General features: G+C 57.3%; 1 protein-coding gene across 3 annotated transcripts in view; it reads right to left on the reverse strand.

The window, feature by feature from the left end:
• Window positions 1-338: 338 nt before the first annotated feature.
• Window positions 339-27,518, reverse strand: part of DTX2 (deltex E3 ubiquitin ligase 2) — a 35,333-nt gene continuing 8,153 nt past the window's right edge. For 2 of the 3 annotated variants that reach the window (XM_032431067.1, XM_032431066.1), the window contains 9 exons: window positions 23,324-23,680; window positions 20,607-21,243; window positions 14,102-14,202; window positions 9,180-9,320; window positions 6,201-6,274; window positions 4,609-4,767; window positions 3,846-4,007; window positions 2,559-2,648; window positions 339-1,469 (listed from right to left, as the gene is read on the reverse strand). In XM_032431067.1, coding sequence (XP_032286958.1) covers window positions 1,242-1,469; window positions 2,559-2,648; window positions 3,846-4,007; window positions 4,609-4,767; window positions 6,201-6,274; window positions 9,180-9,320; window positions 14,102-14,202; window positions 20,607-21,243; window positions 23,324-23,591 — 1,860 coding nt within the window. In that variant the 5' untranslated portion in view covers window positions 23,592-23,680 and the 3' untranslated portion in view covers window positions 339-1,241. The remainder of the gene's footprint in view (window positions 1,470-2,558; window positions 2,649-3,845; window positions 4,008-4,608; window positions 4,768-6,200; window positions 6,275-9,179; window positions 9,321-14,101; window positions 14,203-20,606; window positions 21,244-23,323; window positions 23,681-27,518) is intronic. The other variant, XM_032431068.1, reaches the window with a different exon arrangement.

Below are 27,518 nucleotides of genomic sequence, written 5' to 3' on the forward strand. Positions count from 1 at the left end.
CGTACAAGTTTTGTGTGGACCTGTTTTCTGTTCTTGGATACATGCCTAGGGGTGGAATCGCTGAGTCACAGGGTAACTACTTTTTTTTAAGATTTTATTTTTAAGCAATCTCTACACCCAACATAGGGCTCGAACTCAAGAGTCAGTCACATGCTCTATTGACTGAGTCAGCCAGGCGCCCCCAAAACCCCAAACTTTTCGGTGGAAGAAAAATGCTTTAATATATAATATACTCATCTTTACACCAACACATAAAACAGAATTTAATTTTTTTTTCTTATGGAGAAAAAGGGCTTATGGAGGCAAAAGTACCCCTGGCCCACTCAGGATGTGGCCAGTGTCCCTGTAGTCCCGGGCCACAGTCACTGCCCCCAGACAGATGGCAGGCTGGGGTATTTGATCCTCCTAAGAGGGTTGAGAAGAATTAGAACTTCGAGGATGGGGTCAGACCAGCCCTGGCCCCATTCCAGGCCCAGCTCTACTGCGAGCCTGGGACCCTGGGCCAGTCACTGCATCCTTGAACCTGTTCCCTCATCCAGAACCTGGAAGCCAGCACCACCCGCCACGGCAAGCAGCGTCTTACTCGGGGAGTAAATGGGACGGCGGGCCTGGCAGAGTCGCTGGACCGCACTTGGCGAGGAGAACTGGAGTGGGAATGGGGCAGCAGCCCAGGTCAGGGGGCGGGCTCCCGGGCCTCACCGCAGCTTGGTCATTGGGGAATGCGGATCGAACGGGCAGTCTTCGGCTCCCTCCTGCTCGGATGCAGCAGGATGCACGCACACGCACACCCCCACGCACAGCCTCTCCACCAACAAACACACCAGGGCCTGCTGACTTTGGCTATAGGGCATTTATTGCAAACGGAACATGTGAGGTATGAGAAGCTGACCTGGAACCCACGCCTGCCCTGGCTACGATGGGGCAGTCTCGCCTCGCCCCACGCCAGGCCCCCGGCACTATGGACCCAAAGCAGCCGCAAAGGGCAGGGCCCCACGCTCTGAGGTAGCTGCATCTTAAGCCCCCACAGTACAACTCCCCAGGCTTGCCCAACTCCCACACAGATCCAGGCCTGGAGGGGAGGAGGGGGGCGGAAGGCAGGCCCCGACAAACACTGCAGCCTCGGAGGAAAGGCACCTTCCTACCTGCCCATCCCAGGGACAGCCCAGCCGGCAGCGTGGGGAGAGGGCGGCTGGCTGCCGGAGGCAGGCGGGGCGGGGCTGGGGCCGGCCAGGCTGCGGGGGTCACTGCTGCTCCAGGCAGTCCTCGGTCACCCCCTGGGCAGCCAGCTCGGCCAGCACATTCTGCAGGTAGTTGGGATCAGGGTAGCCGTGGCCTGTCACATTGCGGTCCATCTCTGTCTTGTGGTGGATCTCGTTCCACACCACTGTGTCCGTCTCTCCCGTGGTGCTGGACGTCCCTACTGTGAAGATAAGTCGCCTCTTCCAGGCCACCTTCAGCAGCTCCAGGACCTGCCGTGGGGGAGGGAGAGGGAGGGAGGGCCTGGTGAGCGAGCGCAGGCCTGGGCACGGGTTTTTCACCCCGGAGCAGGGGGGCGCGGGGGCCGGTCGATAGCTGCTGGCATCCACTGCTCGTGCCCCTTCCCGGGTCTGACCTGCCCCAGCAGTGGGGGCCAGGACGGGCACAGCGGCCACCCACCCAGTGCCAGCCGTGGGTGGGGCGAACCAAGGGGCGCGAAGCCCTCTCTCTCCGACCTGTACTGTGACGGCCGAAAGGACCGGGGCCGGGCCGCTCTCCTGAGTGAGCCCACCCACAGTCCCGGGCCTGGAGCCCCATCGGTGGGGGTCCCTGGCCTCTGGCTCCAGTCCTAACTCCTCTCGCAGAACTCTACCTGCTGACCTCACCGCCCAAGAGGACCCTGCACCTCAGAGGGCGCCGCCATCCGCTGCTCAAGCCACACCTGGGGCCGGTCTAACTCGGCCCTACTTCCAAGTCGGCCTCTCCCTCCCAAGGGAGCCCGCGCCTCTCTGCTCCCCCACACCCAGTACCTGCGGGCCAGGCTCCCAGCAGCCAGAGGGAGCTTTTTCAAACCTCCAACCAGCAACACCCAGGGCGGCCTAGGGGTGCCCGATGCCCCACTGCCCCCACAAGGGGCTCTGGTCCTCCCCAGACTTCCCAGCCTCCAGCCCAGTCCACCTGCTGCCACTCACGAGCTGCTCTGTCTGCTGGGAATGCTCTCCCTAGCCTCAGCGCAGAGGTGGCTCTGCAGGCCGTCCCAGTCACCCAGTCCTTTCCTGTCCCCCCCACCCCCGCCCCCACCCCACTGATCTCGTCACGCTAACCTGACTGAAGACCAGATGACCTGGCCCGAGAGGTTGATGAAAGAGGCCTCCCCTCCAGTCATCTCTCCTGAGGGAGCATGCCTAATGCACAGCAGCCCCTGGGAAGGAGAGGCCAGCACCCCAGCCAGCCCCAGAAGAAGAAGGTGAGCAGGGCAGAGCAGGTATGGCCACCAGGCTGGGCCCTTCCCCACCCCACCTGTTCGAACTGGCCACAAGCAGCCAGGCACAGGCCTACCAGCCGGGGGGCCCCTTCCTCACCTTGCGGCCCTGGGCGTTGTCTGGAAGGTAGCACTGGCGGGGAAACCCCCTGGCAGTGAACGGCTTCCCAGGGTTGGGGTGCTCTGGGCCCTGCAGAAGGAACGCAGACACCAGGTGTGGGAGCGTCCTGAGAGGGGCCCAGCAGCCCAGCGCACCCTCTGCCTCCCCGGCCGGGGCTACTCCCGCACTTGGGACCAAATAAATCCGTGTCTCAGATCCCGCCCCTCAGAGACGGGACATGACACGGCCTTCCCTGACGCCATGCCACTCGGTCTGGCACAGACGCTCCTGCTAACTGATGAGACCAGAACTCATCAAAGGCCGGGGCACACGCTCCCACCCCGCTGGTGCCCCTCCGGGCTCTGTGGCCGAGATGGCAGGGCCTCCTTCCTGACGCCCTCACCCCTTGCTTGAGACGGGGCCACAGCGGGGCCTGGCACAGGGGCAGCAAACAGGACGGGAGGGGAGGGGGCTAGAACGGTGGAAGGCCCTCTGCCACTCAGAGGCACATCACATACACCTCCAAACCGGCCCCCCCCCCAACCCCGCTCTGTGGCTCTAAGGCTGTCGGGAATGTTTTTAAAATTCACTATGACCCCCTGAGAAGCAGCAGAGGGAAACCAGGGAAAAGCATGTGGTTGAACAAAACAGGGACACCCCACCTGTCACAGACAGGCCCCTCTGGGTCCTGGTCTCCACTGCCCGGTACCCTGCCCACCTGTCACCGGTTCTGAGGTCAGCCCTGGCCCAAGCAGGAGGCCGAAAGGCCCAGGGCTCCTATCTGGGTCTCTACTGGGACCCTGGGACCTTCTGCTCAGGTTCCCGTCTTGTTCTTGACATTAGAGCCGGCCCCACCACACCCAAGGCAGGCCTGGATCTGGCCACTGAGCTGGCCTCTCAAGAGCAACTGCCCTCACTGTTGGCACCTCCCTGCCCTGTGGGATCCCCCGTTATTCAGCCCCTCAACACGAGCATTCTTCCTGCTTTATACACTTGGCCTTCTGCCCAGTACAAGTCCAGCTACGATGTCTCCGCCTCCAGGATGCCCTCCCTGCATCAGGAAAGGGCTGAAGGCCACCTCTTTGCTTCCACAGCCCTAAAAGCTTGTTCCCTCCCCAGACGCTGGTGCCTCCTGGTTCCTGGGAGCCTGAAATTGGGAGGCTGGGGCCTCCTGAGTGCCCCAGGGATCAGACCACTGGGAGAGGGGCAGCGTAGGAAGAAGACTGCCCCAGAGTGAGAGGGACCGATTCCAGAACGATCCCAGGAAGCTCCTCTCGTGCCCCTTACCTGGATGCCGTGAGGAATGTTGTAAACTATGAGTATTGTTCCGCAGTCCTCATGGCCGGGTAGGGACACCTGGAACTTGAACACCTCCATCTTCCCCCGGGGCTGGGTCCCAGTTTTCTCCCCGTAGATGGTCTTGCAGGAAGGACACTGCAAACTTCCGTCCTGAGACAAAGCAGAGCACCACGGACTGAGCCGGTGGCCCTGAGAGAGTGCCTAGCACGGCCCCCTGCCCCACAGCAGGTCCCCAGCTCGTCCCCCCCACTCCCTCCCGACCCCAACGGCTTCCCTGGAAAGACGGTTGACATGGGGGCGAGGTACTGGGAGACCAGCATCGAGTAGGCAAACCAGGTTGGTGCACAACAGTCTCCACGGTCGAATGGGTTTCAGACCAAACGAAAACCCCGTGACCTAGCAAATGCTGGTGCCGGCACCCTGGCTGGTACAGGGCGGCCCAGGGATGCTGCGGGCGGGAGACGCCACGCCAGGACATGAGGTCTGACGCGTGACCCAGGTCCTTCTGTCTGTCCTCCTGACCTCTGTCCGTTCCGGCTAAGAGCCACTGAAGGACAGCAGCCAGGTGTCACTTGCCGTCAGGCCTGCAGCGGCCAAGCTCTACCCTGCTGAGGGCCCAGGCCTGCAGACATCGCGAGTCTGCCTCCGAGAGCGTCCCGGGCTCCCCGCAGGACAGCAGCGGTCCCCTGCTCAGCCGCGGCAGGACCAGGGCAGGACTGTGGGCACGTGCGGGGGGCGGACACGCAGGCACCTTGTTCCCGTTGCAGTACATGGCCAGCAGACACAGCAGGTGGAAGGCATGGCTGCACTTGGCAAGGTGGCCCACGGCCATGGGCCCAATGGTCTTGCTGTCGGTCACGTCGCTGTAGCCGGACACCACAGACAGTTTCTCCATACAGATGATGCAGTCCTGGAGGGAGACCAGCACAGGGCACGCTCACCAACAGCCCGCTGCGCCGCAAGGGGGGTGGAAGGTCTTAACAGGAAAAGGCCGTCATCTGCTGAAATGCCAGGATTATGGGCAGTCATTCCTGTAGTCAGTTGTCCCAGAGGTGGGGAAGACAGATGAGGCACCAGGATCCGTGCCCTTAGAGGGCTCGCCACAGGAGAGGGGACGACAGGTGGCCACAAGCACAGGGGCACGGGGGCCTTGGCAGTGACAGAAGCACAGGCTGAAGACAGCAGCAGACACGGGCCGGGAGAAGGGAAACAACAGGGCAAGAAACTGAGAGGAGAGGACCTCAAAGCTGACTGTCACAAGGGAAAAAGGACAAGGTGGACAAGGACGGGAACGGGCATGGCAGGGAAAGGGAAGAGAATGTTCTGAAGCAGAAAGCAGCCTAATCTGGGAAGGGTGGTGGCGGCCGCAGGGGGCAGGGGTGAGTAGGGTGTAAAAGAGACAGGCGGGTCAGGCCCAGGTCCCTGAGGTTCTGACGGCCAAGCTGAGGAGCGGGGCTTTGTCTCCCATGGCAGGGGACCCTGCCGAAGGGTTTTAAGGTGAGGCTACCAGCATGATCACAGCTGCCTGGAGGCCAGGAGGCTGGTACAGAGCAGCCCAGTTATGCCGGGCGGGGGTGGGGGGGTGGGGAGCCTGCAAGGGCAAAGACAAGGACACAGATTTGTGTGCTGTCCAATGGGAGCACAAACAGTTCTGGAGGGAGGGTGGGGGACACGGGGACGACCTCCAGGTTACTCAACCTTTACCAGCCAGAGCTGCGGGAGAAAGAGGTGGGGTGGAGGCCTTGGTTCTGTACTGGCACGACTCCCCTTTAACCCAGGACCCCCCGCCCCGTGCCCCGAGAGTCCTTGGGACTCTCCATTCAAATCAGAGACCAGCGGCACAGCAGCCCCCAAAACGCGGTCAGCACAGAGGCTCGGGTCCTACCGAAGCTGCTATGAGGGTCTGGCAGGCCCCGTAATGACAGCAAGGCTGACTGGCTCTCCCCATAGCCAGAGGGGCAGGACTGCCAAGGGGACAAAGCCACGCTTTTCCCCAGCTCGGTCCTCGGGGAGTGGGGCAGGCTCTCCCACCCCTTGTCTCCAGGATGGCCCAGGCAGAGGGCTACGCAGAGGCCTGTGTAGGAGCCTTGCTCAGGACCACAGCTCGTGAGCGGCAAAGCTCAGATCAGAATTTGGGCCTCTGAAGCCAGGCCACCTCCCCTTGGTAAGGCCTGCCTCCTCCAGGAGGCTGGGAGATCAAGCCCAAGTACCTGGACGACGGCCGGCACTCAGAGCACCTTGGGAAGAACCCTCCCAGCACGAAAAGGCTGGTAGGCTTCTCCTCTGGAGCCAACCCTCATCTCCAAACCAAACCAGAAGCAGCGTGGCTCCGGCGACACATACCTCATCTGGGGCCGTTTTCAGCTCTTCCGTATACTTTTTTATCACCTGTTCTGGCTCTGGCTTTGGAGTCCCTCCTACAAGAGAGAAGAAGATTAGCAGTGTCCCAAGGACTACGAACTGGAGACGCTGAATCTAGAGAGGAAGGAGGACAAGGGAGAGGCCCAAGCTGCCGGGAGGGACACTGAGAGGGGCCGAGGTGGGAGGGGTGAGCGTGCAAGAGGAGACGCGGCACCACTGCAGATGCTCGGAGCTCGGCCTGGCAGAGCCCTATCCGGTCTGCCCGCTGGAGGCCCGGCCCCAGGAGCCCTGGAGGCGGCGGACGAGGACCGGAGACCAGAGGTCCCAGCCGTCAGGAGCCATGCGTGGGCCTCCACCACATCCCCGCGCATATTCGGTCAGAAGGCTAGACCCAGGCTCTTCCGAGGACACACAGGAAGTCGAACAGCAGCTTCTACAACAAACCACTCTGGAGCGTGTTCCAGCAGTGCTGTTTCGCTCAACCTCCATTACTCCCGTGAGAAAGCCAAGGCAAGAGAAGTTCCAGGAGCTGGACGTGCAGCGGGCGCCTGCCCGGCGGGCATCTCTGTGCACGCCAACTGCAGACAATGCCACGTGGATACGGTCACGACAAACCACGGTTTTCTCTTGCCTGGCCCTGGACCATGGGGTCTCAGCGACACACCAAGTCCGGGAAGGAGCTGGGACGCAGCAGGAAGGGCACCCCGGCCACCCCACTCCTCTCAAGACCCCCCACGTGCACGAAGCTGGGAGGGGCGGCCCTGTGCCTACATCAACACTGAGCCCGGCCCCACATGGGCCCCCCCCCACGACCCCTAAACGAGAAACTCTCCCAGCCGGGGAGAGAACTGGCCAGGTCCGGGGCTTCAGACAGAGGCAGCGGCAGAATGACAGAGAATGGCAGCAAAGCTGTGCGGGAGCAGAAAGGAGGACCCGGGAAGACTAGTGCAGCCGGGGAAAGCTCTTCTTCCTGCCTCCAGGTCGTTGGGCAGGTCCCGCTCCTAGCCTCTGACACCACAGGGACCCTGGTCTGCACCCAAGCTCAGAGACACCAGGTGTGGCTGCAAAGACAGACAAGCCTGAGGGCTCCACAGCCAAGCGCCCTCAAAACCAGAGAAGGCCAGGCGACAGCTAGGAGGGGGAGGGGAGCAGGCGACGTCAGGTTTGGTTCCGGCTGTCACGCTGGGACCAAAGTACACCCCCTGAACCTCAGCTCCCACACCTCAAAAGGGAGACCTCATCCTGACCCGAACTGTGACTGTTGTGAGAGGCAGCTACGGACCAAGGAATACCACCCCACCAACACACAAACGTCCCCCCAACCCCCTCACACCCCCCACACCAATGCACCTCCACCCCTCACACACACTCCCCACACTCCCACACACACACATATCCCCCACCCCCTCAAAACACACACACACCCTCACAAGCATCCCCAACCCCCTCACACACACACACCCTCACACACGCACCCCACACACCCTCACAAGCATCCCCTCCAACCCCCTCACGCACACACACCTCCACACAAATGTACCTCTACCCCTTCACACACATACCACACACACACAAATGTCCCCAACACATTCCACACGCACCCACACACACATCACACGCATACACACACGCGCGCGCGCACGCACCCTCCCCCCAACACATACAGACACACACAGATTTCTAGGCCCCAGACTGGTCACTGGTGAGAAGGCCAGGCCAGAGCACAGTGACCGCCAGCTCTGGTAGCCGTCCTGGTAGCTGCTGGGACTCAGAGTGAGGAGAGGAGCATTTTAGAAAAGCATAGGGACCCCAGGACCCCATCTGCCAGGACTAGCCTTGGGCCCACCTCTGGTGAGGCCTGGCTCAGCATCTCATTTCCCTGCTACTCGCCCTTGCCCGGGTGGCCTTTTAGAACCCAAGGTAGCTTTCCACGAGCCACACTTCTCTTAAGGGGGCCAGCCAGGTGACCACCAACCCCAAGAAAGGGACATCTGAGCCCAGGAAGGAAGGTCAGAGTGTCTGCCGAGAGCCTGCATTCTTCCTGGGCCAGTCTGAGTGTCTCAGGAAGCTCCGGGCCTGGCCTGCCTGGCTGCCGGGATCGGTGCAAAGCCCTGCCACTCGCTGGGCCCCCCTGACACGTGCGGGGTTGGGGTTAGATAGGCGGTGGGCATGATCGGAGCACCCCTGTGACTACATGCCGGGCGCCTCGTGTGTGCATTTCCTATTCCTCCCACGACCGACCTGCTAGTAAGTACCAGGTGCCGGCTCGTGAATGGAGACACAGGTGTGAGACATGAAGCCAGAACCAAGACTGGAACCCAGGCTGGCTGCGCCAGAGCCGTGCTCCCTCGCTCACCACACCACGCTGAAGGTCACCGGGCTTTCAGCAGTCTGTGCGTCTCCAGCCCAATGACAGAGGCATAGGCTTTCAAAATGGCAGGTTTAGAACTTACTACCCACAGGCCCCTTCACGTAAGTCTGGTTAAAACCCACAGCACCTTCCATGGTTCTGAAACCCTTCCTCCCCAGCCATGTGATGGGCAGCGCAGCACCATTGGGGGACTCCTCTGAAGTAGCCCTTCGTGGTGGCCAGATAGGGCTGGGGGCCTTTCCTGAGACGCACGCTGGCCCTGCTGGGAGGGACAGTCACCCCATCCTGAGCTGGCCTCACCCCATGCTTCTGTTTATAGAGTCACAGAGTCCTCAAGAACAGGGCCCTCACACTCCACCTGTGCCAGGAAGACAGGAGCTTCTGAACTCTGGGTTTTCGGCGGAAAGTGGCTTTTGGGGCCCACCTCTGCACCGAGGGCAGGCAAAAGGGCCACTGAGGCCCTCCCCTGGGGGTAAAGGAAGCAGAGAAGGGCCGTGGGGTCAGAGAAGAGCAATCGATGCAGGAGAGTCAGAGGCAGCAAGACTCGGAGGCTTAGCAGAGGCCAGAGAGTATTTGTGAGCAGGAACTACCTTTCATGGACATTTTCCTCAATCTCTTAACTGAGCTGTGACTTTTAGAGGCCAGACAGGAGGCGGGAGGGCTGGCGGGCTGGGGTGCGCGGCTAAGACACACAGGGAGTCCAATGGCTGACATCAGAATACTCGTCATGCCTACACGGGGTGCGAGATCAGACATGCAGAGAGGGGAGAAACGTTAGAAGGAGTCATTCGGCATGTGACATCCACAAACCCCGGCTGAGTCCAGGTGGCACTGTGAACGGCCAGCAGGACCCACCGATCTTCCCGAGGAATCGGCTGCTGGAGGCTCGAGGCAGCTAAGCTCCAGGCCAGGAACCAGTGAAATGCCCAGCTCGTCAGAGCTCCACAGGTACCTGTATGAGCCACCAACTGGCCCACGCTCACAGCATGCGGGGAAGGGGCAGGGCGAGGCCGTTTGCTTCAGGAGGGCAGGATGCCATTCCGGGTGGGATCTCCCTTCTGCCAGGCGCAAGAAGGAGGGCAGAGGGGTGACATGGAAGGGCACGGGCAAGCTATGGAGACACGGACAAGGTCTCATGCTCACAGTCCAGCCCCCCCCGCCGTGCTCCCCCCAGCCGTGCCCTCTGGTCACCTTGCCTCCAGTGGGGTGCTATCTGCTTTCCACGCCCCATCTGGCCCCTCTAGATGCTTCCAGTGCCATTGCTAGGGTGGGTGAGCAGGAATGCTGGCCCTGGGCCTGCTCCCCGACTGAGGCCTCCCCATGGCCCCTGTGGCCAATCCTCTGGAGCAGCAATGGTCCCAGGCCGTGGCTTCCTTCTCTAGCGCCCTCAGTCAAGGCTCAAACAGGCTCCTCTGTCCTGGAGGGTAGCACCGTGGGCACCCCCACAGGGGGAAGGCCTCACTCCTCAGCCTGGTGTTCCACACACACTGTAGCTGGACCCTCACCCCATGCTGCTCCCTTGGCACTCACTCCCTGAGGACCCAATACTTCCCGGGAACCCAGCATGTCCTCCCGTGAGAGCCCCTATTCCTGCCACACCTTCAGCCTGCCTTGCTGTCCACAGCACCACCCACCCAATCCTCCCTGCCCTCTGTCTAGCTCAGTAACACCTCCTCCACAGGGCAAGTGAGCTCTGGGCTCCCCGAGGGAGACTTTCCGAGCACTCAGAATCAGGCTCAGGGGCTGGGTACCGAGGGCAGCCTGGGGCAGGAAGCGGAGATCCTGGATGGGCCAGCCACCGGGGCCTCGAAGAACAAAGACTCATGTGGCAAACGTGCCCAGTTGGGGACAGAAGCAGAGGCCAGCCAGCAGCCTGGGCAGCACAGCGGAGGTGGGAGGGGGCGCTGTGGCGGCCACTCGCAAGAGACACCAAAGCGCACATCGGAAGACCAAAGCTGCACCCCGGGCACTCACTCATCAGGCAGTGCGATGCCATCAGCGTCTCAAGGTTGGTTGCTCCCGAGCTCCAAAGTAGGTCTGAACTAGATGTCAGGCAGACCGAGTGACAAGCAGGCACGGGGGAGGGGCAGGGGCACAACGATGGAGGGGACGGAGGGGACGGGAACAATGCCTTAGTAGAACCCTGCGCCTTTGCACTGACCATGACCTCCTCCCCAAACACTCTCTGCTCCACTTCAACCAGACCTCTCTCCAAGCGTCACCTACGAGGCAGCCCTTCCCTGACCACCCCATCTAAAAGGGCCACATCCCCCTCCATCTGTGTCTCCTTTACCCTGCTTAGCGTTCTTACTACGAGAAAGGACTCACGTCTGGGTGTTATGACTGCTGTCTTCCCTGCACCGAGCACCGAGGGCAGGGCCCGGTCACAGGAGGCGCACAGCACCTGTCTGCTGGGGAACCAAAATCCCCCTGAATGCTGCCGGGTGGCCTCTGTGAGGCCAGCACAAACAACGCTTCTGCCCTCGTCGATGCAGGACCCCTCCCCTGAATTCAAGTCACAGACACAGAAGTCTCAACTTAGAAGCCTGCTCCGTGCGTCGGCCTTTTTGCGGGAAAGTGTGAAAATCACCCCACACCTACACTTCGCAAAAGCAACACCCACTGGACAGGATGGGTTGCGGGGGGTGGGGGACACCATGAGTGGGCCATCACAACTTCCCAACAGCAGGGCTCAGGGACAGCCCCCCAAACTCCCAACATCCCCAAGTAACTGTAGCAGCTCGCACGGCCACAGCTCCCCCAATTATCTGAGAGGGTGCCCACTTCTCCGCCAGAGCCCCAGAGAGAGAGCAGCCCCTGCAGCGGTCAGACGTGCAGACATCTCCTTTCGGACACCGGGGCTCCGGTCCCCCCGTTCTCCAACCGGCCTGACCGAGCTGGGTCCCAGCTCCACTCGGCCCTGGCTGCCCGGCCCAGGGGGGGCTGCAGCAGCGTGAAACACAGACACTCCGAGGAGAGGGCTGGGCCCGGCCGCGGCCAGGGAAGCTGTCACCTGAGGCACTGCTAGCCTGACAGGAGGTGGCTCCTCCGTGGCCTTCCTCTGCCCGCGCAGAGAGTGCCCAGTCCTTCCACAGCGTGACCTTTGTACACCTACCCGCAAAACCCTACGTCCCTCAACGGCGGCCTGAGTATTCCCGAATCCGTTAACGTGGCCCGGGGAAAGAAGACATTCTCCAGACCCTACTTCCTGGGGGCTGGCTCGGGATCTCGCCTTCCCTGGCACCTCAGACGGGTCCCACCGGCAGGTGCAAGGCAGAGCCTGCGTTCAGAGGAGGTGGCATCTGGCCATGGGCTCCAGTCTCCACTCCTTGCGGGCTGGGACCGAGATCCCCAAATTTCCCCAATGAATAAAATGGAGGTTAAAAGATCCGCCTTCCGGGGCGCCTGGGTGGCTCAGTTGGTTAAGCGACTGCCTTCGGCTCAGGTCATGATCCTGGGGTCCCTGGATCGAGTCCCGCATCGGGCTCCCTGCTCGGCAGGGAGTCTGCTTTGCCCTCTGACCCTCCCCCCTCTCATGTGTTCTCTCTCATTCTCTCTCAAATAAATAAATAAAATCTTTAAAAAAAAAAAAAAAAAGATCCGCCTTCCTCCAGGATTGATCTGAGAGCCAAGGGCATGGGGGACACTAAGGACACTCTGGGATGCAGACTAAAGGGTCCTCATCCTCAGGAGCATAGGAAAGGGAGCAAGTGCAACTCAAGCCCCAGAACACTTCTGAGCTGCGTTTAGAAAGGTTTTGACAGCATCTGTATTTTAGCCTTAGTGATTACAGAGCTGAATGGAGCTCAGCCTTGTGCCGGCCACGCCTGGTCACCCACAACCTTTCTCCAGTAAGATCACCACCCCACGCATGCACGCACGGCTCTGACTCAGCTGGTACCACATGAAGACCTCAACTGCGTGGGAACTTTGCAATCGCCACGTGTCTGCTCACTGTTCTCTCTGCCCCGGCACAGGGCTGATGGCTGGGCAGCTGAAGCAGGTTCCAGGGGGCCCCACTCTCCCATCTTCTCCCATCTCTCTGACTGGTCCTTCCATCTTCTTCCAGGGCTCCTCCCAGCATCCCACCCGCAGTCTCTGTAACCTCATACATCCCCCCATGAGGGGCAGAGGTCACCCCATTCCACCCCCAGATTGCTCTTCTGAGCTGCACATCCAAATGCCCACTGCCTCCAGGACAGCTCCGCCCAGCTACGACCCAGCAGTGCCCAACCCCCACCCCGCCCCTCTCCGTGTTCCCACCGGCCTGGGCAGTGGCACAGTGTAACTGCTGAGGATCTAGGTTCTGGGGCCCAGAATGCTTGGGGCTGAGTCCCAGCTCTGCCAAGGGCTGGCCAGCTGATCTTGAGAAGTTTCTATGACTCTCTGAGGCTCAGTTTCCTCAAGTATAAAATAAGGAATAAAAGTTCCTACCTCGCAGAGCTGTTACTGGGAAGAAATGAAGGAAGATACACGCAAAACCCCTCCTTAGTGCCTCAGTAACCTCGACAGCCGCACACCGGGCCTCATTCCATTCCTTCTCTCTCTCGACCCACCTAGTCACCAAGTCAGAAGCTTTTACCTCCACCACTGCCGAGGCCCGAGTCAGGCCCTTGGCTAGCTCCCCTGAGCCATGGAGTCGGGCTCTGCACGGGCCTCCCTGCTCCAGGCCTGTCCCCTCGAACCCCCCTGTGCTATTACAGTGACTCACTTAACACACAGACTTGGGTTATCTTATTCTCCTGCTTCAACCTCACTACACTTGCCCTATCTATGACACTTTGCCTTTCCCACTCATTAAAAAGTAATTTTCAGTAACTCCCTAACCTATAAAAGGAATTTTAAAAACAGTTCAAAGGTGTATGGTTAACAAAAGATCGAGGTGGACACAAAGCCACTTATTCAAAGCATAACTCCAGCCAAAACAGCTGAGTTCCCCAGAGGGCCCCTTCAGGGAAATACATAAAGCATTTCAGAACAGACAAGTGACTCAGACCATAATTAAAGTGACATGGAGGGGCGCCTGGGTGGCTCAGTCGGTTAAGCGTCTGCCTGTGGCTCAGGTCATGATCCCAGGATCCTGGGATCAAGCCCCACATCGGGCTCCCTGCTCAGTGGGGAGCCTGCTTTTCCCTCTCCCTCTGCCCCTCCCCCTGCTTATGCTCTCTCTCTCTCTCTCCCGCTCTCTGTCAAATAAATAAATAAAATCTTTATTAAAAAAAAAAGTGATGTGGAAATTTCAAAGATGGGGAAAGGTCCACAGCAGGGTACCCACTGTCATCAGGCAGGCCGCCCCCCGAGAGACAGGCTCACTCACTAAGGGTACGCCATCACGGAAAAGAGGCACTGCCCCCCCACCCCCGGAGCCGCTTGGCTTTCCGTGAGAACAGAGAGGGTAACAGACCCCCACCCCACAGTATCCTCCCCGGCCCACGCGTTCTCCCACCGCCTTTACGTCCTGCCCCGCCAGACACAGCCTGTTCTGGAACCCACGACCCAGCGAGGTGCCTACCTGCGAGGGCTTGCTGGACCCGGCTGGGCTTCGGCATCTGCATGGGCACCGCGGCAGGGATGCTCCCAGGGCTGCTCGCAGGACCGCTGGGGAGGGAGGCACTTTGGGAGAAGAGAGAACAAAGCTGAATGTAGGAGCCTTAGCAGAAACCAGAGCCAGCCCAAGATGTGAAAACACTGGTGCTGCTGGGGGCCCTTCACAACTTCACTTTGCATGGCCACCTCCGTGTGAGCGAGGACTTCTGGGTTGTTGTGGGTTTTTTTGTTTTGTTTTGTTTTTTATTAAAGACCCTGATATCTGGAAAGAGGAGCAAAGAAATCTGAATTTCACCACGGTCAGACCCAAACTAACCTAGAGAAGCTGAATACTGAGGATGTGAAGCCCAGAGCCTGGCCCACCACCCCAGCCAAAATCAAGTAGGGAGAGTCAAACTCCAAGCCAGGCGAAGAGGTGGGGGAGCATCGGCAGGCAGGGCCAGAGCCGTGATGGGAAAGAACAGTGCTGGGGTGAGATTCAGCAGTTTACAAGTGATCAAGAAGGAAGCCTTAAGCATCAAAAAAGAAAGGTTTTCCTGGGGCGCCTGGGTGGCTCAGTTGGTTGAGCGACTGCCTTCGGCTCAGGTCATGATCCTGGAATCCCGGGATCGAGTCCCGCACCGGATTCCCTGCTCGGCAGGGAGTCTGCTTCTCCCTCTGACCCTCCCCCCTCTCATGTGCTCTCTCTCTCTCTCAAATAAATAAATAAAATCTTTAAAAAAAAAAAAAAAAAGTTTTCCTGGGCAATTCAGATTCTGAAGACAATCCTAAAAGAATTTTGAGCTCACTAACTTTGTCAGAATGAGGGCTCTACGGTACCTAGAGAGGGGAAATCCGGCAGAAACCACTCTAACACATACTCCAGACCAGTATCACCAGTAATATGACCAATCAATACCAGCAACCCCAAGAAATGGTGCTCTGAGAAGGACATAACACAACTTTTGTGGTTCCTGCCAAAACTGCATAACCTAAAGCATGAGAAAGCAACTGACAAGCCCAAATTAAGGGACATTCGACAAAGTAACTCTTCAAAAGTGTCAAGGTTATGGACAATAAAGACGGAGGAACTCCTACTGAAGGGAGGATGGGGAGGAGACAACTGGATGTGAGACAGGATCCCACAAGATCCTGGGACAGAACCGGAGCAGCAGTGGACAAAGTGAAAATCGAGAAAAGTCCTTGGTTAACAGTAATGCCCCCATGATGGCAATTGTCTGGCTTCACAAGATAAGTCAAGGAAGAGAGTGATGAAAACTCTCTGTACTATTTTTGTAACTTTTCTGTAAATCTAAAATTAGTTCAAAATTAAGGGTTTTTGTTTTTTTAAATAAGGGTCTTCCCACAGTAACTATGTTTGGGTCATTCATTTGGTTTTAAGCCATTATATTTTTCAAGTGATAATAAATCTATGCCACTGTGGTTTGGGGGAAGCCCCCCCCAATGGAGAATGGTTGCTGTAGATGGCCTGAGATGCCTGGCAAACACCCCCTCTCCGCCGCCGACCTGCCACCCCAATTCCTGTGTCTTCTGGTCCATCCCTGCCCATGTTAAGGATGGTGACACCAGAAGGGTTATGAAACCCTTTTGCATAGTCCCTACACCGGAGCTCCGCAAGGACAGGGCCGGGCTGCATTAGTCTGTTCCACTGGGCCTAGCCTGGAGTGGGGAAGGTGCTCAGGAAATGATGGACAGCTCCGATCTACTGTACGACCCTTGCGGCTGCCAGCAAACCAACAATCTGCCTGGTTTATGGTGAATGCTTCTGGAAACTGCCCCAGATGCTTCCTCACCACCAGCCCCGGGGGCACAGATCCTGCTGGTGGAAACTACAGGGAGCTGGCCAGTTCTGATCCAAACCAAAACCTCACACTCAGCTGGGTGCTGAAGCTGCCAGGGCCCCCCTGCACGGGGTTGGGAGCACAGCAAGCGCCCCAGTCAGTATTTGAGGAAAGAGGTGGTTTTGTTTTCATTTCCGGGTCGTTCTCCCCAAAGAGAATCACCCGTGTGACACTTGCCCTCCTCGGCTATTCTCAAGCCAGAGAGAACAAGGGACATGGCCCTGGAGAGCTCTGATAATGCCATGGAAGAGCTGGGTGCTCAGAACACCTGGGCTAACTAAGCTTTTGGCCCCACTAAACCGTTTAAGTCGGAGCAACCACCTCCCCCTTTCCTAAGCCTGTCTCTCCACTTTGGTTTTTAAAAGGAAAGTAGATAATCTCTGACGGTCTTTGCAATTCTCAGGTTCTAGAAGTGAAGGAGTTCCAGAAGACAGAGCCCTTCCAGGCATCCTTCATCTCCCAAGCCAGCTCTACAGGGGACACGGAGCTTGAGCCCTCAGCCAGGAAGCCGGAAACCTGAAGCTTGGCTCGACAACTCCCCCAAGTTAGTGGGCTATTCATCGCTGGCCCAGAGGGGGTCCCAGAAGTGGGGTCCTCCTTTGCTGGGGAGAGGCACATATCTGAAGGAGTAGGCCTTAGGTTCCACCACCAAGACCTGGAGCAGAAAGCAGACAGGCCATTAAGGCTCCCACTGGGAAGCTCACCCTGGAACTGGGGCCAGGAACTGTGACTAAGTTCTGTGGGTCTCACACTGTTGCCACTTCCCCTATCACTCATCCCAGTTCCTCCCCCAGATGTTTCCCTGCAGTGATGAGAGCAGTAAAAGGACCCAGCGGTTCCCAAGATGGGGACTCTCAGGGTGGACGGAACCTCGGAGGTCACCGATCCCCCTCCACCATCCTCAAAGGGCCCAGACGGGCAGAATGTTCCCCAACATGGGCACTATTCGCCCCAAGGAGTGCCCTTATGAGAATTCCTTCCAGTCACAGCCTCCCGTTCCTGGGTCTACCTACTAGCCCCAATCTGGCTTTCCTGTCTGGAACTATCTCCAGGAGCTTCCAGATGGAGCTCAGAACATGAGACGTGAAGACTTCCAGTATTCTACGAAGACATATGTGACAGTCCTAGGCAAGGGGCAGAGCTGGGAGGCTGGAGCAAGGAAACACAAAACCTCCCACCAGCTCCCTACAGGCCAGCTACCCAGCACCAACGAGCAAGCCCTGGCAGCAGGTGCTGTACAAGGAGCACTAGATGTGGGGTCTAGAGCGCCCCCCTCCCAGCACACCCTCTGGCTTCAAGCGGCATGCCCTCGGCAGGTCAAGTCCCCTTTCTGAGCTTCAATTTCTCTATCCGTAAGATGAGAATAATTCCAAAAGGCCCCCTGGATGGTTATGAGGCTTAATCTGCAGCCCAATACAAATGTCCACTGTTACTCTGCTCTCAGAGGGGTCAAGGGGATATATAGGAAAGCTGAAGGGCCGCCAGGCACCTTCCCGCAGGGCCCCCACGGAAATCCCAAAAACCACAATAGTAGAGCAAAAGGAAACTTCAGACTTCCCAGGCCAACTCCTTAATCTTAGGAGAGCAAAGGAGAGACATGGGAAGGGAACAGAGCTGACCCAAAGGCCTAGAGCCAGTCAGGAGGAAGCCCCCCAACCCCCACTCCCACCCCACCTCCACCCCGGGGCCCAAGACTCCGAGCATGCAAGCCAGGCAGACAGCAGGAGGGCGTGCTTTTAGCGGCTGGGAGAACAGCAGCAGCAAGAATGGAGCAGATGGAAGCAAACTGGGAGAGCCACGTCCTAGGACCACTCAAGGCAGGGTCAAGCAGCCCCGAGGCCTAGCCACGCGAAAGCTGCAACAGACTGCCCGTCACCATCACCACCTCAAGTCATCAAAACATTAAGCCACCACACCCTCTACTAAAGAAGACAAGAGTATGCATGACACATTTTGGAAAGCTTTCAGTCCAACATCATTAAAATACAAGTTTTGGTGCTTAAAGGGATAAAGTTCAGCTACCAGGAAATTTTCTTCAACCCGGCAGCTCAGCACGTTACTGTCTACTCAGAAAGCCTCCGAGGGCACAGGGAAGTCCAACAGCCAAGGTTTTACCCACGTTGAGCAAGAAGCGATCTGAAACCGCACGGGTTCCAAAATAAAAACCACATGGGTTCCACAAATTTTGATTTCGCTCACTCGCATGTTCCTTCCAGTGGCTACCAATAAAGACAGTGGGTTCCCAGACTTCCCCAGCCCATGGTGCCACCAGCCCTGACGCCCTCTGGGAAATTTCCACCTAACACAGTTGACATTCATTCAGCCTGGAGAACCATACCACAGCCCCTAGGCAGAACAAGGTGACAAGTGTTTTCGCTTCTCCTGGCTCTGCTGGGTCAAGAGGCCAGGTATTCATTAAGCCCCCTCCAGGCTCTACAACACCCATCAGAAAGGGGTTAACTGAAAAGGGCCGCCCTACAAATAAGGCATGGGGAAACCCTGTTTTTCAAAACAGGGGGGGATAGGCCCATGCGAGTGAACCGTGCCTTTCCCAGCTCCTGAAAAGCTGGAGGAGATAAAGATGAACACCCATCTCATGAGGCAGGCCCTTTTGAGGCGGTTTCAGCTAACAGAGCCAGTTGGCCTGGTTCCCTTCCTGGCTTACAACCAAGGCAAGCAGGGCAAGTAGTAACACGCATAGCCCAGAAGCAACGGCAACACCGTCTGGCCCAGCCGCCTTCCCTTCTGTAACCTGCCGGGCCTGTACCAGTAGGACCCACTCTGGCAGTCTCTCAGGCCCTCAGGCGGGGGAGGGGGGTGCCAGAGAAGTAGCAGGGGAGACCAATGGGAGCGCCGGACCAGGAGAAAGCAACAAGCCCATTAATTAAACCACCTGGCTCCATCCCAGAATCCCAGCTCTAGAACTATCCAGAAATGTGCCTCAAAATAATTTGCAAGACCTTAAGAAGCCCTAGGAGGCTCAGCAAAACTGACCCAGTAGAAGAGAAGCTCTAGCCCTGCTGATAACCATTCTGGGCTAGCAGACAGCATACTTTTCTCTGAAAGATTCTGACCCACATACTGGAGGGGGCCTCACAGAACACTGGGTGGGGCTGAGACAGCACAGCGCCCTGCTTGCTAACGCCTATGCGAAAATCCAGGGAGAAGGCCAAGTGAAAGCTCCGGTCGCCCCATTCCCAGAAAGACCTCAGGTTCACATGCCCGCCCTCCCAATCTCTGAAGAAGATGCCCAGGAAGATGCCCTGACCCATCCCCCTCCTGTCTACGGACTCCTCCACACTCATCCCTCAGGACGTCTCTGCCTTCCCCTCACTCCGCCTTTAAGAGAGCTTCAAGATCTCCGTGTGTCCCTCATGGCCTGCTCTGGGGCCTGGGCTGACTCCCAGCTCTGCCACTCGCTGGCGGTCCTGCCGACCTCAGCGTGCTCACCCGTAAGCTGAGGACACCACCTATCAGGTGGCCATTACAAGGATTACTGAAATCACTCACACAGCCCAGCTACGCGCGCTCAGTGAATGGCAGTCGCCGCCGTGTCTTATAGAAGCTGGCAGGGTCCTCTGAAACCCAGCTTTAAAAAAATGTTAGAGGCAGGGGCGCCTGGGTGGCTCAGTCGTTGGGCATCTGCCTTCGGCTCAGGTCATGATCTCAGGGTCCTGGGATCGAGCCCCACATCGGGCTCCCTGCTCCGCGGGAAGCCTGCTTCTCCCTCTCCCCTCCCCCTGCTTATGTTCCCTCTCTCGCTGTGTCTCTGTCAAATAAATAAATAAAAATCTTAAAAAAAAAAAAAATGCTAGAGGCCGACGTCAGTCCAACCCAACAGAGGGGCAGGGCAGCCACAGGCCCGCGACAGGCCCCCATGTCCAGTCACCGGTCACCCTCTCAGAAACCAGCCCCCATCCCGGCTAACATTCAGAAGCCCAACGCCTTCAATAACGCATCCTGATGAGTCCCCTCGTCAGCGACAGGTCCCCGGGCACCCCAGGAACACCCCCCACTGGCCACTCCAGGGCTCCCCTGACTAGTCGGTGCCCTCCGGGGTCCAGGTGGGGCCCATCTCACCATCCTCCTCCAGGTGCAGAGAGCTCTACAAGTCACTGGGCTGACCGCACCAGCGTGGAAGCCACCTGTTGCCACCCGCCACACACAGCATTTTGCTCTCTCCTCAACCAACCGTTAAGCTCCCAAACTGGGCTCAGGGCCTGCCCCTGGCCGAGTGGGAGGAGACTGAACCTTCCACCTCGTGTGTCTCCAGTGCCCGGCACAGAGAAGTCAGGTATGCATCCGCAGGTACACAGCAGAGCTGTGCGGCACGCAGGCCTTTACCTGCTCTACAGAGCCTGGCTCTTCTGCGTGAACGAAGGCACTGCTGCTTCGAACCCACGAGGCCACGACCAGCACTCAGGTACCGGAGCTCAGGTAGGCTCCGTGCAAGGCAAGGCTGTGGAAGGCCCGCACCTGGGCACCCGACGCCACAGCAGGAACAGCCAAGGAGGCAGGGCCCAGGCCTGCAGGTACGTGGGCGTGTCTTCCCAGCTAAGTAAGAGCAGAAACCCAAGCCTGCTGACACGGCGCACGGAGGACAAACGGACCCCCAGTAACACGAGATACCTGGCTCCACTGGCTGTGGACAATCCTGGGGGCTGGTGCTGCGGTCCCAGGTGGGAGAGGCTGGAGTGGTAGAGGGGCTGGCTCCCCAGGGAGGGCAGCGCCCCACCCCAGGGGTTGGTGGCGTTCAGCCTGGGTGCAGACCTAGCCCCAGAGAGCGAGGGCTTGTTGTACGGGGCAAAGGCCTGGTGGGCCCCAAAGACAATGGCGGTCCTGTGGGGGGGCTGGGGGACAGGGTACGCGGGGAGGTTGGTCATGGAGTGGCGGTAGCGGCCTGACACCGGGCCAGTTCCACCGCCATTGAGGCACTGATGGCAAGAGCAGGCGACTCCCGTGTGGCCTGGCGGAGCAATGATGGAGGTCACCGGGTACGGGGGTCCTGCTTGGCGCCGCACGCTGCGGCAGAAGCTCGAAGTCTTGTTGGTCTGCGTGTGGGTGGCGTAGTTGACGGTATAGTTGTACCCCAGGGGAGCCAAGTCCACAAGCTGGTTGCCCCTGGCCACCTGCTGCTCCAGGAAGTCACAAACACTGGCTTCATAGGCCGTCCAGGAACCATCGTCACTCAGCCATTCCCAGACGATGCCCCGGCCGGGGGCTGAGTGCTGGGGGAACAAGTGTCTCCGCACAGCCCGCATGGTGCCTGTTCGGAAAGGAGGCAGACACATAAATGGTCAATCTGCTAGCCCCCCAAAATGGAAGGAGCTTAAAAATTCTCTTTCTACAACCAAAATAAATCAACACGGTCGCAGTGTGCATAGGGTCATGCTGCTATTTGACCTTAAGACTGGCACCAGTTATGCTTTCCAAATTTTGGGTAGAAAGGGCAGAAAGCTCCCTCTAGGTAAAGAAACTAGGTGGGGGTGGGGGGAGCGCCTGGGTGGCTCAGTTGGTTGAGCATCTGCCTTCAGCTCAGGTCAAGATCTCAGGGTCCTGGGATCGAGCCCCGAGTTGGGCTCCCTGCTCAGCGGGGGTTCTGCTTCTCCCTCTCCCTCTGCCCCTCCCCCCCACCTCGTGCTCGCTCAAACGTGTGCTCTCTCAAATAAATAAAATCTAAAAAAAAAAAAAAAAAAGAAGCAGCAGCAAGAAACTGGGCCCACAGGGATCTAGTGGCAGAGGGGGACCTATGCTCCTATGCTGGGAACTTGGGTCAAAGAACAGCTGTGGCTCAGACTCCAAGCTTTTTCAAAGTATTTCCAGTGATGAAAAATATGTAGCCCCACTTAAAAAAAAATAAAGAAAAAAAATAAAGAAAATTAAACGGTCCATAATCCAACGATCAAGACCAACCACACAGCTTATATTGCCACGCATTTCCTCCCATCTGGTCTCCTACGCACGTACACTTAGGGAGCTGACGATCACACTGAAAACTTTTCGGGCTGTTCTCTCGTATGAGGGAGTATTTCTTACGTCTCTTGAACTTTATAAAACTCATTATTCAGAGTTACATAAATCCCTTACATGGATGTACCATTCCCTTTGACTTCTCAAGTGACAACTACTGGGAAACACCCTGTGGTTAGCGTATATTCTTAATAAGCCGAACCTGAAGATTAGAGAGAAAAAGAAAACGAACTTGGGCCATGTTTCCATAGCACCTGCCAAAAGATGATCGCCGCAATTCGCTTCTGCCGGTCTCCTGACCTCCACCCTTGCCTCCGTGGCAGCCAGAGGGATGCTCTTCACCTCCAAATCAGATCACAGCACTCCTCTGCCCAAATCCTCCCACCGCTCCCCCTTTCAGAATAAAAGCCAAAGTCCCTTCAAGGGACAACCTGCCCCTCCCTCGGGTCTGTCCGCGTTTCCTCCTGGTGACCTGGCCACCCGAGTCCAAACTTCGATCTCTCCCAACGCTTGACGGTTTCATGGCCTGATTAACACTCACCGCGACCTAATTCAATACATAATTTCCACATTATGTATCTTGTTTGCTGCCTTACGCAGTGGACTGCAAACATCAGGAAGGCAGGGATTCCCTCTGCATCCAACTGACTGGAAGCCTTAGCCCTCACACACCCGAGGACCCTGCCGTAGGGATCAGAGTAGCGTTTCTCAGTCCCAGCACCAGCGACGTCCTGGGCCCAGAATTCTTTGGCACAGGGGCCAGTCCTGTGCGTTTCTGCAGCATCCCTGGCCTCTACTGACCAGAGCCAATGGCTCCCTGCCCCACGTTTGTGACCATCAAAAATGTCTCCAAACACTGTCAAATGTCCTGGGGGGAAAAAAACACCTCCAGTTGAGAATCCCTGGGTTAGAGGGACAGGGCACAGCTCCAGGAGGAAGCTGGTGGTTCCATTCTCAGTAATACTGATTAAAACACACAAAAACCCACATATGAGCACGTGGGAGAGTGCAGTAACCTGTGTAACCAAGCCAGACAGACCCGTGCAGCAGAGGCAGGACGCATCACCAGGCCCTCATTACTAGCACACTACTTCCATGCTGGCCTGTCCGCAAGACCCTCCAATCTCTGCAGGTGGAAGCAGGCATTTGGGGTTTGGGAAACAAGGGGCAAGGGGCTGGGAGGGCCCCTGCATTGTGCTCTCAGGACACTCCCTACTACTGAGAGGTACATCTCACACTGTGGTATCCGTACCACTCACAGCACCTGCCTCCCAACTGAGCGCGTTTCAGGGACAGGACGAAGCTCTGAGAGTCACTGCTATATATAACCCCAACGCGGGCGATCCGACACGTACGAGAGGCAGGAAGTGTCTTACCAGTGTCCTGGCGGAACTGGGTCCAGCTGGGGAGGTCAATGATGTAAGGGGCCAGCGAGGGGTCAGCTTGGCCTAAGGGGATGCTGTGGGCCAGGCTGCCCACCCCGAAGCGCTGGCCCTTCTGCTGGACGAACTGCTGCTCGATGTAGCTGCACACGGTGGCACTGTAGGGGTGCCAGGTGCCCAGCCCGTCCTGCCACTCCCACACAGCCACCGCCACGGGGCTGGCGTACAGCTGCGCCAGGGAAGGGCTTGGGGCCATGGCCATCTTCCCCAGGTCTCCCTCCGCTCTCCCAAACGGTTTCAGACCACTCTGGGCTGGAGTCTCGGGGTCATTGCCCAGTGCTTCCAGAAGACCTGTAAACAGGACAAACAGTTACCAACGCACAGAGCGTCCCTGAGAGTCGGCCTCAGAGGGGAAAAAATGTCTACTTTTCCACAATTACTTTTTCCCCTAATACCTTAAGAGCATTGTGAGTCTAGTACCCGATCCTGTCTCTTTGCTCAGGCAGCCAGGAAGAATTCAGTCAATCAAGCATCCTACCTGCCTCTGTGAATGTTCAGGGAGATTCAGCGGAGTGAGTCCTGGGTGCTAATCACCAGCCCAGCTTCTTTCTACCGATCATTTCCCTGTGACCTAACTATTGAGTATATCCTTTTATCCTGTGTTTTCATGAATAAGCCCAAACCCCTCATGCACTGAGGCCGTGGTGACCCCTCACTTCCACTATGTGGTGGAGACTCTACTGTTTCCAAAGCAGATTTGTTTGTGAGACACCTGCTATGCTACAAATGGGAAAAACCTGTGTCTCTGAAAGAACTGGGGAGGGGGAGGGCTCAAGGACACCCAGAGGGTCAACGGCAGAGCTGGGACTCAAAGCACAGTCCTAGCTCCGCCCAGGTCTCCAGGCTGCTCCAGGAGGCATCATTAGCCACGAAGGGTACCCTAGATAAACATTGAAATCTCACAGATGCTGAAGCCCGGCCTCTCCGCACCCCAGTCTGGACCTCGATGACCACTGGGCAGGCCCAGAGGGTTTGCATCCATCTCCTGAGACGTTCCTCTCCCGGCCACCCCAGCCCATCCTCCTCCCTTGTCAACTCTACTCAGCCTTGAGGCCCAGGCTGCGTGGTTCAGGGAGCCTTTCCCTGGCTGCCCATCATGTGAGCTTCTCCCTTGCAGCACCGACCAGAACTCTGATGCCCGTATGGGTAGGATGACGTTCCAGATCTTATTGCCCCTCCAGACAGCACCAAGCTGGGAGTCTGCCTTGTCCACAGTCATATCGCCAGCCCCAGCAGAGGCCTTGTCCTAAGTGTTATATACATATTAGTTCAAAACACAGCTGCATGGGAAGTAGCCTGCAGCTGTTTGGAGAAGAGCACTACACTGTGAAGGCACTGTACCGTGTCAGGCCCCCAGAGTACCAGAGGAACAGGACCAATTTAGTGACAAACGCCAAATAGACTTATTTCATGTATGCCTAACAGACCCACAAGGCGGTACTTCCACTTTATGACAAGGCTCAAAAGAGGTCAAGGTCTTATTGAAGGGCACACAAACACTGCTAAGTAACAGCAGAGAGCAAACCCATCAACCCAGTGCTAATGCCCATCTCCTGGACAGGAAAGCTCAGCCCGACTCTACCTTGGGCTCCACTCTCAGGCCCTGCTGAGAAAGGAGGGAGGAGAGAGGAGACTCCATCCCGAGTCCTGAGCACCCTCAACTGTTACAGCACGTCCCCCAGGGCCCAGGGTTCCCAGTCACACCGTCTGCTCTGATTCCTACACAAACCCCTCATGTACAGACGCTGAACTGTCTCCCCATTTTGCAGATGAGGAAACCGAGGCCCAGAGAGTGGCGGTGACTTGCTTACACAGCTGGTAATAAGGTTCCTGTCCCTGAGACAGCACTGCACCACCAAGGTTTCGAGAAGACTCAAGACACCTGCCCCACAAGGCAGGCAGATCTGGAGCAGTGCATGAAAATGAACAGGCACAGGCTTACTCTACTCGCTGTATCATCTTGACGAAGGTACCTGAGCTCTCCAAGTTTGCTTTCTCCCACCTGAAAATGATGATACTAACGTCTGTTCTCAGTGCTTTTCACTGGTGTTCCGAGAGCTCTGTGCAGAGCACCCAGCGCAGCGCCAGGCACACAGCAGTTAGCCGCCAAGCCTGGCCTCCTTCGCTTTCCCTGCTCTGGCCCAGCCCCTGCTACCCCAAGACCTCCATCCCCACCCTTCAAGTCTGGGGGAGGAGCGGTGGCCCAGGGTGGCACTGAGCTACACACACAGCATGAGAACGCGGGCGATGGATGAGTCAGGCCTGCGGGAACTGGGAGCACACCTGCGGGTGCCGGGGCTGTCCGCGAGCTGCGAGCTGCTCCAACAAAAGCACACATCCCACTCTGGAGGATCAGACCTGGGATGCCCTTGGGCCAGCTGGCTTATTAGCTCAGTGATTGCAATTAGAAGTCTCTGTAACCACATCCAGGTACAAATCACAGGACTGGTTTCAGAGCCAATTAATCCTGAGCCCAGACTTTCCTCCTGGCACCTCCTGGCGGGCATCACTCATCTCAGGCAGCGGAGGCCTCCTGGATATCAGCACACGTGGTACGTTCCAGCATGTCTGCACATCCCCAGACGAACCAACTCGCAGAACTCTGCCAAACAGCCTGTGAGATACGGGCTAGAACTGCAGCTGAGGTTCTTCATGAAAGCATTCGGCCTCCACACACCAAGGGTCCACCCTCATCCAGGCACTGTTGGGGTACTGGAGACCCAGAGAGGAAGACGACATGGCACCCAGCCGCTGTCCCCCGTCATACCACGCGGCCTCCTCCTTAGGTCCAGACACAACCAATTCTAGAAAGTGCCAGAACGTTCAAAGCCATTGCCTACTGCCTCCTACCTGTTGATCCTGCTGCTACATGTGTCCAGACTCCAGTCCTCTCTCCACCAAAGAACCCAAGCGAGCGTGCCCATCTTTCCAGACTCAGCCGCAGCAACCCCCCTCTCCTGAGCCCTCTGACCCACACCCTCACCAGAAAAGCACTGACTCCACCCCCCAGGGCGTCGAACACGAAAGACCGCATTTATTGGTTTCACTGTCTGTCTCCCCACTGGAACAGGAACTCCCTGAGGGCAGAGCTGGAGCTGACCCAAAGCTGGGGCTTCAGCACTTCAAATGCCTAATATCCCAGAGGGTCTCAAACACCAGCAGACAAAAGAGAGCAGAACCTCCTGCTCCCGGGGCCTGGGGCACATTTGAAGCCAGACCCAGAAACACCCACTGGCGTTCCACTTCAACACGGCAATTACACGCACACAAGGGCTGTGTCAAGGAGCCCATTTTCTGCAACCACCTCAGCCATCATGAAGCTGTAGTTCAAAAACCTAATTTGTTTCGGCTCTTAATGACAGGGGCTATTGAGGGTGTTCTTAATTATGAAAATAATAATTACTATAATTGGCCATGGAAAAAAAGCCTCAATCTGGAACTAAACACCTACAATAAGGGAATTCTTAAGGAAGTTACAGTATATCCCAATGATGGAATACAAGTCCTGAAAGATGTTTACAAAAGGCCTACAGACCTATGATAATGCTCATGACAAACACGAAATACAGGATACGGAACAGCACCCGCTCCGCTGTTAGGCAGGACGGTGTGTCATTTACTGGGCACCTACTGTGGGGCGCTCTGGTCCTTCAGGCTCTCTCAACCCTCAAATGCCCTTGAAGGTAGGCATTGTCCCCCATTTTATAGGGGAGAGAACTGAGGCCAAAAGAAATTAAGAACTGAGGCACCTGGCTGGTTCAGTCAGAAGAGTGTGCAACACCTGATCTCGGGGTCGTGAGTTCGACCCCATGCTGGGTGTAGAGATTACTAAAAATAAACTTAAAAAAATTTTTAAAAAGGCTAAGGGCACCTGGGTGGCTCAGTCGGTTAAGCATCTGCCTTCGGGCACACAGCAGACAGGCACCAAGCGTGTCCTGATTCCAGGGTCCTTGGATTGAGGCCTGCATTGGGCTCCCTGCTCAGCAGGAAACCTGCTTCTCCCTCTCCCTCTGCTGCTCCCCCTGCTTGTACACTCACTCTTTCTCGCTCATTCTCTGTCAAATAAATAAATAAATAAAAATCTTTTAAAAATACATTAAAAATGTAAAAAGGCTGGAAGGAAGGGGAA

This window comes from Phoca vitulina, unplaced genomic scaffold, assembly GCF_004348235.1.
Source record: "Phoca vitulina isolate PV1807 unplaced genomic scaffold, GSC_HSeal_1.0 scaffold45, whole genome shotgun sequence".
Classification (NCBI taxonomy): Eukaryota; Metazoa; Chordata; class Mammalia; order Carnivora; family Phocidae; genus Phoca; species Phoca vitulina.